Raw genomic sequence first — 11,512 nt, forward strand, 5'->3', positions numbered from 1 at the left:
AAGACGGCTATACAACCCGTATACCCTAGTAGTACAGCTACGGTGCTGACACAAATATGACTGTTTTGTTGGAGTTGCTAGATTTGTACCAAAACACAGGGCAAACAATGAAGTCATACAAAGGATACCTGTAACGCAGCTCTGATTTGCTCAGTCCAAGCATGCCCCGCTTACAACCTTGACAATAATCGACAGAGATAGCTGGTCCACAGCGCATGTTGCACCAACTGTCTATTCTTTATCCATATTCGTTAGATACAGGGCGTGATGTGGTCAACACCGCGTTTGAGGCTTAGCTTATTGGTTTTGTACGTTGCAAACCTCGCGCTTTTACAAGCCGACGGAGCTCAGTTTGGCTTACTGGAATTGCAGCAGGAGGTGCAATGCCGCACGGGCCGGGAGCTGGCGCTTGCCTTCGCGAACCCCAATATTAGGGAGGCAGTGCTGCTGGAAGACATAATATTGGCTGAAAGCGACTTCGCAGGCCTGAATTCATCGCAAGCAATCATTGTCCAAAGGAATCTCACCATAAGAGGACTGGAGGCCAGCTGGCCGCTAGTGCTGGATATGAATTACCTTCGTGCGAAGGTGAGTGAAGCAACCCCACACAGAATCAATAGTCACGTTTTGGAAGAATTATCGCGACGAGCATATTTGGGCAATCGATTTCACGCCTCCGTCACAGCACGCACAAGAATTCGACGCGTACGCGGCGTCACGTGTCGTACAGCACGCGCAGCGTGAAAGCGAGAATAAATATGCACCACGGAAATTGTGCCTGGCTCTCCGCTGGCCGCTTAGCTTTCCTAGCAGCTGGTTAAGGCGGAGGTGGGGACATTTCTGCTCCCTCACGACCCAAGGCGCTTGAGATAACTAAGTGAACCACAAAGCGCAAGGACGCCGTACACAACAGAGTCCGATGTGGGATGGTAGTACAAGGAGCACACATAGCTTGTAGGAGCCCCGGTGCTTTGATCCACGCACATGTGCCACAAGTCAAAACCAGATACCCGGGGGGCAAATGTTGCTCACCTCTCGCCTCCGTCATCCAACTAGCTAGCAGCTAGCCAGCCTAAACCACCGTACATCCATCACCTCATCCAACACCTTGACATGCATCCGGCACAATAACCCCTGCCGCAGCGGGAGCAAGAAGCAGCAGAAGCGGAAAACAGGGACAAGCCATTCCCCTCCCAATGTTCTCACGCGACGTGATCCACGAAAAAACTCTCCACTCACACTTTACAACCATGCTCAACATCAAGCCAGCTCAAGTAGGGCCGGTCCCTGTGTCAAAACCGGCCAAAAGTAAATAATCAAGCAGCTGCTTTCCTTTGATTGCATCACCACTTTTACCCCTATCACCAGACTCAGGCACACTTACAAAATACCTCTTTCATTATTTTTCACAATATGAGGGTGGGGGGATGTCAGAGAGGACCGGCACAGCCACCGGCACAGCCACCGGCAAACTCGTTGCCCTGGTAGAGGCTTCCCAGGAGACCTCCATCCTCCTGTTGTTGTTGTTGTTGTGTTCTTGTTGTTGTTGTTGTTGTTGTTGTTGTTGTGCATTCTTCTGCGTCTTCGAGACGCGCTCGGTCGCACGTGGCTGGACTTGCGGGTGCTGCTGCTGCTGCTACTGCTGCCCGCAAGAGCAGGAGCAGCAGGCCTGGACTACGGTTAACTAGATAAAGATGATAACCTGCGTGTGAACCGCATTTGTTCATCGGCTTTAGCCTGCCTGCGTGCCCCTGCCCCTGCCCGTCGTCGTCGTCGCCTTATCATATTTTCCTTTGGTGCAGTTGGTGCTCAAGGGCCACATACTGCTGGTGTTCCGAAACCTCTTCTTGCTCAACTGTCGTCGCGGGTCTGCCACACAGCAGCCGGGGTTTGACATCCTTAGTGTCGAGCCTGATGCCGGCGGCCGTGTTGCCATAATCGAGATAAAGGACTGCTACATTTTGTACAAGCTCTGCTTCCCGGAATCAGTTGCCAGGTGCGGCATAATATGCTTTCTACGTACGTACTACAACGTACGATCCCAATGTCGTACATATGTGGATAATCGGCTGTGAATGCGTCTCAACCTTTTGCCTTTTGCATGTGGATTATGTATTACGTGTTTGTGTTGGTGATTGTTCTGTGTGGTCACAGCAAGAACAAATCCTCAAGCTCAAAATCGCATGTATATGTACGCCAGATGCTGTGTCGTCCTCACCATCTACCACTATCCCGTACACACCCCGCCAACGTTACAACACCTCTTCCGCCGCCTCATACTGACCAACCCATGGCCCGTTCCCGGCGGGTCATGTTGTACGGCACTGCAGGACAGCCTTCAACGTTAGTCGACCAGCTGAGGTGCCCGGAAAGATGGCCTACATACTGCCGTACCCATCACCGTACACTTGTACGAACTACAGCCCTCCCGCTGCGCCCGCGGTCGCGCCGTTGGGGAGTGAGGGGGCTATACCCCCACTCAACGGCGGTGACAGCAAAGGACCATTGTCGCGGTACGGCTGCTTCAAGCACGTGATTCTGTACGTCGATATTGCTGTGTACGGCGGCGACATGAATGATGACCTAACCCCGAGTTACGGTTTCAAGTACCCGGTAAGATTGGGTAGAGTTTGCGGAGGCAGCAATGCCGTACCGTACATAAGGCGGAATGTCGTATACGTGTACTGCAATTAAAGGGGAGATTTAGAGACGACACCACGTCGTGCGGCTGGATGCCCTGCGCTGCGGACGTGCCTTGACCAGACCCGTACCCCTATAGATTCCCGAATCTGAAAACCACGGATAGCCTCGGGGCATGTGGGGGTGCCTAAGTAACCCAAGCGGGCTCCTATGTGCAATCGTCCACAAGGTGGTCAGTTTCTTATTTATTGCATGAAGTGTATGTATGTATGTATGTATGTATGATGTTGTTACAGGGTGGTATAGCTTCACCAGTGGCCCCCTTTCCCTTGGAGGCAGTTCCCTGCTCTCCCCTGCGAGAGGGGCACCCTAATCCATTCACCCCATCCGACTTCAGAATGTATTCGTTGGGTTCAGCAACTCACCACCAGCATCCAACCAAATCTAGCGGATCATCGGCGCCTCAACTTAGTTCCTGGTCAGCTCACAAGTTGATGTAATCGCGTCCTACACCGTCCACAAGATGGGGGGCCACCTCCCATTTCAACACCCCTCACACACCGAGGGGTCGGCAGGCGGATTTGAACCCGGAACCTCTGGGAGCAGAATGTGCGTGTGTGTGTGGGTGTTATACATTGTAAAAGTGAAGTAATGCTGCGTTTTTTTAATGTGAGAATATTAAACAATTGTGCCCCCCCGCTGCTGCTGCTGCTGCTGCTGCTGCAGGTACATGCGCTGAACACGCAGGCATTATGCCTCGATATTCTGTCGGACGCGTGCATCGAAAAGTACGGCTACATAGGCTGCTTGACGTACACCACGAATTCACACGTAGCGCAGTCGCCGCCAATCCGGCAACTGAAGTCCCCGGGACCCGCCACCTTGGCCGGCTCATCCGCCGCCGCCGCCGCCGGTCGGGCGCCGCAAGAGTCCAGGCATCGCCTAGCCGCCCTTTTGGGCAGCATCATCGGCGGTAAGGGGGTGTGATAAAAGGCCAAGACCTGACCTAGCTGCACAGTTTGGGAATACAGTACTGATTAGGCCGTGGGCCGTGAAGAAACTCTAAAACCCTAAAACCCTTCAAAACCCTAAAACCCTTCGTTCCTGGCCGTTTGTGGCTGACAGGTGCAGGGCTGCTCACCCTAACCGCAGCCGTTGCAGTGTTTGTCGTACGGTTGCGGCGTCGCCGCCGCAAGTACGGCATTCCAAAGGCCGTTTACCCACCATCCAGTCCTTCTGTCTATGCTTCTGGCTTGGAGCGATCCCCGGCCGAAAGGTAAGAGGTCTTGAGGGCTGCTTTGACCGAAGAGTATTTGCACCACTCGACTGGGAATACCACATATGTCCGCTCACTGACATGTCACCGCTTCCCATCCTTACCCGATATTTTTGCTTCAGCCTGTCACAACCTGCCTGAGCCCCCACACCATCATCCATCTGTCCAACCTGCCTGCCTTCATTACTCCTGTGTCTTCATTGCTTCTGTGCCTTTCTTGCCGACATGCAACAACGAACAGCGCTTCAGGGCGCCCCAAACGAGAATCACTGTCGGTGGATGACCTGGGCAGCAAATTTCCTGAAGGCGCGTACCCTTACCTGGGCCTAGGGCTGTGTGCGGCGAGGGCAGCAGCAGCAGCAGGAGGGCCTCATGCCGCGGCGGCAGCAAACGTTCAGCAGCGAAAGCAGCATCCCAAACATGTGGTAGCAGCCGCTGCTGCTGCTGCGCCTCCATCATCGCCATCGGCAGCGGCGGCAAACCCTGTCCTTGTTACTGATGTGGAGAATGGTGATGCCGACGGTGAACTGGCGGCGACAGCGCTGCCTAGACGGTACGTAGGCGGTGACGGCAGCCAGCGTAGCTTGTGCCTGGGCTCTATATCGTCGTTGGGTCACGTGGCGGAGGACGCGGCACTGCTGCCGGTGACCCCGCTGACGCCGCTGCACCCGGGCATAAACCTCAATGTACGACTAGGTGACGGCGCCGACGAGCTTCAGTTGTCCAGCGTCACGTTAGGCAAGGGCGCGTTTGGCCGCGTGGTTGCGGGAGTGTACGGCGGCGTGCGGGTTGCTGTAAAGATCATTGACCACGGACTGCTGGGGCAATGGCGGCCCGTGGCGGTCGCAGCGGCAGCAGTAGCCGTACACCAGGCCGGCCATAATGGCGGCGGCAGCCCCGGCGACGGCAGCTGCGGCAGCCCCGGCGATGGCGGCGGCGGCAGCCCCGGCGATGGCGGCGGCGGCAGCCCCGGCGATGGCGGCGGCGGCAGCCCCGGAGACGGCGGCCGCGGCAGCCCCGGCGATGGCGGCGGCGGCAGCCCCGGCGATGGCGGCGGCGGCAGCCCCGGAGACGGCGGCCGCGGCAGCCCCGGCGATGGCGGCGGCGGCAGGGTTGTCGCTTCCCTGGACCAAGACCTCCAGGTCGGCAGCGGCGCCGTCGCCGCAGCTGCCACCGCCGCCGCCGCGATGGGTGCGGTGAAGACTAGTGTTGGTGTGGATAGACTTGGTTATGATGCCAGCGACGTCGACGCTGGCGGCAGGGACTGTAGCACTGCTGCGTCTCCCATGCCTTCTGCTGCTACTGCTCCACATGAAGCCTCCGCGGCTGCCCTTCCTCATGGCAGCGGACAGTCGCCGTCGTCGCCCGTCACTGCTACTGCCAACGACGGCGCCGTCGGCGTCGTTGACGTACAGCAGTGCATCCCTGCCGTTATGGCCGCCGCTGTAAGGAGCCCAGCCGAGGTGGCCGAGGCGTCGGTCTTGGTCGCATCATGCAGCCTGGTTAGTGCGGTGTCCTTGGACACACCCACGAGTGGCGGCAGCAATGGCGGCAGGTCCACACATGCGGGCAGCGACGGTGTCGTCTTGCCGCTGCCGCCGCTGCCGCCAGCCCGTCAAGAGGAGGAGCCAGCGGCAGTAGCAGGTCCCGATGCTGCAATGACACCTGACCCTCCACAACCACCCCCACAGCTACAGCTTGCACCAAACCTGGAGCTGGCGCTGAAGCAGGAAGTGGAGATACTGGCAAGGTGGGAGTGCAGCACCACCACCACCACTACTTGCACCGATGCAATCGTCTCCTCGTTGTGTTGCCTCCGTCTTATCGCGCAACGAGATCAAATTAAACATGAAAAATACATACTACAATACATACACACTTCAAAATACATACATACTTCAATACATACATACTTCAATACATATATATACTTTTTTTAAAAGTATTGTTGAATTAGGGATTGCACTTGAGTTGATCGATGGCATGTTCGTACTGTGTACGTCATGGGAGTGAGTGATTAAAACGCAGGTGCCTCGGTAACTGCCGCGAATGCCCTGCATAGCCCCATATGTGGTGAGACGATGACCGCCTCACGCAGCCACCGGAATAAATTGCTGGCTTTAGCATCTACAGCAGAAGGGGAAGCAGCAGCAGGGCCATAGACTAGCACCAGCGAGAGGGGTGAAGGGGGAGCGAGAGGGGTGGAGGGAGAAGTTTCTTCTTAGCTGCCTAGGGTTTTACTTGAGTTAATCTCGCGCACCTCTTGTCGTGTGTCCCGGCCTCATCGGTGTCCTCCCTCTGTGGCGCGAAGCTCTCTTCCCAGCTGGGGGGTGCCCCCGGCTTTGTTATTCCCAGCTGCCTACCCTCTTGAAGGCAGTGACACACTTGCATCACTCACACAACACCACATTTCGCCTCTCCTTCCCGCACTCCGTCCCTCCCTCCCTCCCTCCCTCCCTCCACCCTGGCCCTGCCCCTCCGTTGTGTTCACGGCCCCGCAGGTGTCAACACCCCAATGTGGTGCGTCTGTTGGCCGCCTGCTTGAGGTACGCGGTATGTGCGTGTGCGGGGGGTACTCAGGGTTCTGCTGTGTCCTAGGTAACAGATGAAATTTTTGGAAGGGCGATGGGGTAATCTCAGGAGGAGGGCAAGGAGATGTCAGAATCTCCGAAAGCATCCTACCTCCCTACCATTTCAACCTACTTGCCAACCAACTCGCCAACCAACTCGCCAACCAACCGGCCAAGGTTGCTCAGACGGTCAGACGGTATATATATATATATGCTCTGCTCTAGAAGAGCGCCCTGGAGGGTCGTGAGGAGGAGGAGGGTGGTGAGGACGCATCCCCGGGTAACTCCCCGACCTCTGACCTCTGACCTCTGCAGTCCGCCAACATACTGCCTGGTGATGGAGCGCATGGAGACATCCCTGGATCGAATGCTGTACGACAGTGTTTCACGGAAACCTAAACTGCTGCCCCTGGATGCGGTAAGCTCACATGCCGTACATGGGTATACGAACGAACAGCCGTAGTTACCCGTCCGCAGATGGTCATTTCAAAAAGCGTGCTGCCAAAACGATCTAACCCTATCAAAACACCTACGCCATTAACTACTCCGATGTGTAGTTGTCCAATTTGCCTTTTGCCGTTCGGCTTTGTACGTGTTTGTTCACCTGACAAGGGCCATATGTAAGTAGGTGCTTTGTAGCAGCCTTACGAAGCACTGGTCAGCACTGGAGAGCCCAGCAAATTGGGACTTCAGAATTATGTTGTGTTTGCTTTTTGTTGCAAAATCTATATTTTCTAGATGCTCTCACTTTCAGAGTTGCGTGCATTACGTGCCCATACACCGACATCCACACCGACATCCATACCGACATCCATACCGACATCCACACCGACACTATTTCGCAGTCGCATACGTACCCCACGTAACCCCGCATCCTCCAATCCTTTCCAAGTGGGTCTTGGACTTGCGGCATCAGAATGCACTTGTGTATGTATGTGTGTGTATGTATGTATGTATGTGTGCACTGCTGCTGACAGGTCCTCACGATCGCTATCCAAATCGCAAAAGGACTCACGTACTTGCATCCAACCATCGTACATCGAGGTACGTTTTACGGTACACTGGCGTTGTTGTACGATAAAAAAACGACGGCATGCGATCCGACGTGTTTTCATGTATTGCCTGCTTCGGGGTGAGCTGTCCAAGGGTTGATGGTACGAATGTACGTTAACCCCCCTGGAATTACCGTGGTGTAACCTGGAGGGGGGGGGCCATACACACCTGGAGCCCTTATGCGGGGCGCCAAGTGCCCCAGTCTAGGGCGGCCCGAGATGGCTAAATAACATTACCAAAAAAAATTAACCAATTACCAATTACCAATTAACATTACCAAAAAAACCCAAGTTATTCGCCCCTACTTACGTACTTCAAAACATCACGCAGATAGCATACACACATAATATACATACATACATAATATGTACACACATAAAAGGGTAGTTTTACGCAATCCACTGAATAGCTCTTGCATCCCCGCCTTCATGCGTTTATGTCTGTCTGCCTGTCTGTCTGCCTGTCTGCCTGTCTGTCTGCCTACACAGACTTGAAGCCAGGCAATGTGCTCATCTCCCGCTCGGATCCGAACACAGGTCGCCTCACCGTAAAAATCGCAGTAAGTAGCTGCCTCCAGTGAGTGTGCGTATTGGACGTGTACAAAGCAATATCTTTTCTTTAAATATCCTTTAATAGGTTGGCAAAAATACTATATTTTAAAACCCAAATAGCATAGTATATTAAGGAATAGTACTATATATAGTAATGTAGTACTATGATACTATTACTAGGCAGGTACACGCTCCCAGTAGAAGGGGGGTGTACGGCCAACCGGTGTACCTGAAAATTACACCGTGTTCTTTCTAAATATGTACTTAGACATTAGAAAGCAGATCGCTGCGGTCATCCAGATCACTTTTTGTTAGTTCAGTGCCCGGTGGGTGGACCCCAAACCCCATGTCTCAAGGCGTGTTATGGCACATTAAGACATAATCACAGATAGAAGACCCAGTGTTCACAAGACAACACACGGACGCCATACTAGTGAAGTTCCTGCACTACAACGGCCCAGTACGTAACCCTCCAATGCGGCAAACTGCAGCAGCTCAACCTATCATCGCTCAGTCATCAATCTGCGTGTTAGGGATGTACGTTTCCCTGGGTGCCCTGCTGCTGCTGCTGTGCTTCCTGCTCCTGCAAGCCTCTGATCGCCTTGTCATTCTTTATACTGGATTCCCTTGACATTATTCATCAAAACTACGTAGCACAGCTCGAAGACGCGGCTATAGCCCTTCAAAATACAGCTTGACTCCAGATCTCGACTTGGTCCAACTAATAAATCTAGTACTATCTAGTACTATTTTTACTATATTATTTTACTATGTACGAGCGTCGTAAACTAGTTCCAGTTTAGAGCCCTGCACACTATGTAGTACTATGCATAGTACTATTATAGTATAGTACTCTTTTCTAATATAGTACCCGTGCCAACCCTATCCCTTAAATATATCATATTCGTACTCGCGACGCCATGCATTGTAAGTTGCACTGTAGACGTATACACATGTATACGTGTAGTCCATGTGCCGTACTGTACGGCGTGCACCTACCCGCGGGCCCATAACAAGTGCTCGTTACTCGAAGCCCTTTCAATTCGATTCTTGCTTGTTTGATTCTGTGTTTCTGTTATTTATATGTTCCTTTCCTTTAGGACTTTGGGCTATCCCGACTCCGCGACACAGTCCTCATCACCCGAAATCCTGAAGTCGGTACGGTGAGTGGTAGTGCGGCGTCGATGTCGGGCTGTCAACGGGACGCTGGTACACTATATGGCTTGTTTAGGAAACACCTCTGCGATTTATACGGGGTCATCCACCTAGATGTGGATGTGGATGTAGTAGCGGCTGTGCTGTCCCTCTTTCCCTCCTTCATACCAATTGGCCAATCCTCTTCCTCCGGCTTCCATCCCGTCTGGCGGGGCTCCGTACATGCAACACTCCCCCCCACCCGCGCGGTCGCGGTCTTCGCGGACGCCTTTCGGTCAGTTCTAAGTTTGGTGCACTCTTGCCCTGGCAGCAGCTTCACTCTCGTGTGTGGTTCGTCTTTCCCACCCCTCCCCCGTACAACGGATCCCCCCACCGCGTTCCCTTGAAACTCTTCAGGCCCAGTACATCGCTCCGGAGGCCTTTGACGTCTGCAACAACCGAATCACGGATCGTGTGGTAAGCGATGGAACAGAAGAAACACGAGCACACATGACGGGGCATGATGCACGTGAGCATGTGCCGTTTGTTGGTAACAACGGCGACGACAATACGCAGCAGTCCGCTCCCTCGACCTCCCCGCTCATTTCAGCTGAGATATGGGCTGTAGTTGAACTGGGCCCAGCTGCGGCCCTAGTAGTAGTAGTAGCCTTCACCCTTTGGGCTGACTCGTACATGTCGACTGGAGAGTAAATACTTCGTATCAGTACCACCGAATTCCAATATGTGTTATTAACAGTAGCTATTGCACGCTCGCAGTTGGCTGCATACATACATACATACATACATACATACATACATACATACATACATACATACATACATACATACATACATACATACATACATACATACATACGGTTAACAGGCCGTGTGTGCCTTTATGGAAACCGCAACCGCAACCGCACAAGGGAAGTGAACCTGCACACGAGGCGAAACAAAAAGCCAAGGAAGAGGAGAGAAGCCGACGGGAAATGGGACCGTACACTGAATGTCTGTATGTATGTACTGCTCCTTCATCCGGCGATACTGTTCCAGCATGTTGGCACGATGAGTACTCATATGTCTAGACGCATGCGTGCGCATACACGTGTTCTGGAATACCTTTTGGAATTGGGTTTTACCCACATGACACGAATGGTGCAATGAGAGCCCATACATACAGACAGACAGACATGAGCGGGCCCAAGGGCCGGGCAAGGGCCGGCTGCGGGAATAGCAGTTGACAGAAAATGCACAGTACACAAAATCTGCACCCAGGACATGATGAATGTATGTATATATGTCACACAGGACGTGTATGCACTGGGCATCATAATCTGGGAAATGCTGGCGGGCGTGCGGCCCTGGGCTGGCCTCCATATCGTCGTGATCGCCTTGTCCGTGGCCATATACCGCAAGCGACCGCCCCTTGAGGCAGTGCCACGGGACCGCTGCCCCCCGAAGCTACGTCTCCTGATCGAATCCTGCTGGGAGCAAATTCCGGAGCGGCGGCCCGCTGCCGCCGAGGTTGCCAAACGGCTGGTGCTTATTCAACAGCAGGTATGTGAGCGTGAGTAGGTGAGGGGCGGTGATCTGGGAGGATCCGTGTGAGGTTGGATAGGTGGGGAGCAGTGTTTTTTTTAAGTAATATATTCCTTTTAAGGAATTAAGAGGCCATTTTGGCCTTTGGAAATAAGGAACAAATTGAGGCCGATCCGTACATTTTCATTCCTCCAGCCAAAAACGTCCATTGCTGCCAGATTGCTCCGTAGTGTGCAGAACTTAGTATTATCGATCATAGAATAGATACGAGGGGCCGTAAGAAGGTCAAGCCCGTGAGTCAACGCGGCATAGCAGAATGTATGACCGGTCCTTACATAGCCAAACACGCAAAAGGCAACGACTTGAACGCCGAACAAACACCAAAACAGCAAGATAAGCCTGAAATGTTTCCTGATAAAGGCGTTTGGGACGGTGGTGCTGTTGTCGGTAATGCATCGGCAATGGTGTTGCTGCCAGCGGCGACCGATGACACGGGCGCCATTACCCCTGCCTTCCATGGCGGTTGTGATCAGCATAAGCGCAAGCTGTCACCCAATCAGCTCGACAACAACGAATGCGGCGAGGCGCCCAACCCGAGCGCTCGCAGTGCCAAGCGGGCTCAGACACAGTGCCAGAACTATCTATGCATGTGCATGAAGAGTGCGCACATGAACGAAAACGCGCCAACGCAGTGCGTGCCTCTTGGTCTATGAGGGGAGTTGTAACTTATGGNGGGGGGTCTGGGG

The 11,512-nt window shown here is 53.6% G+C and overlaps 1 protein-coding gene across 1 annotated transcript; it reads left to right on the top strand.

Annotated features, from left to right (window-relative positions):
• Positions 1 to 267: 267 nt before the first annotated feature.
• VOLCADRAFT_98918 (uncharacterized protein) lies at positions 268 to 11,479 on the top strand (the record flags this gene model as incomplete). Its single annotated transcript, XM_002957746.1, has 18 exons — positions 268 to 588; positions 731 to 828; positions 1,144 to 1,274; positions 1,369 to 1,679; positions 1,881 to 1,996; positions 2,331 to 2,613; positions 3,367 to 3,613; positions 3,766 to 3,916; positions 4,158 to 5,418; positions 5,608 to 5,666; positions 6,418 to 6,462; positions 6,802 to 6,904; positions 7,464 to 7,530; positions 8,028 to 8,098; positions 9,191 to 9,253; positions 9,642 to 9,701; positions 10,536 to 10,784; positions 10,997 to 11,479. The coding sequence occupies 18 exons, from the start codon at positions 268 to 270 to the stop codon at positions 11,477 to 11,479; spliced, it is 4,119 nt and encodes a 1,372-aa protein (XP_002957792.1).
• Between the last annotated feature and the right edge of the window lie 33 nt (positions 11,480 to 11,512).

Source organism: Volvox carteri (assembly GCF_000143455.1).
Source record: "Volvox carteri f. nagariensis unplaced genomic scaffold VOLCAscaffold_79, whole genome shotgun sequence".
Taxonomy (NCBI): Eukaryota; Viridiplantae; Chlorophyta; class Chlorophyceae; order Chlamydomonadales; family Volvocaceae; genus Volvox; species Volvox carteri.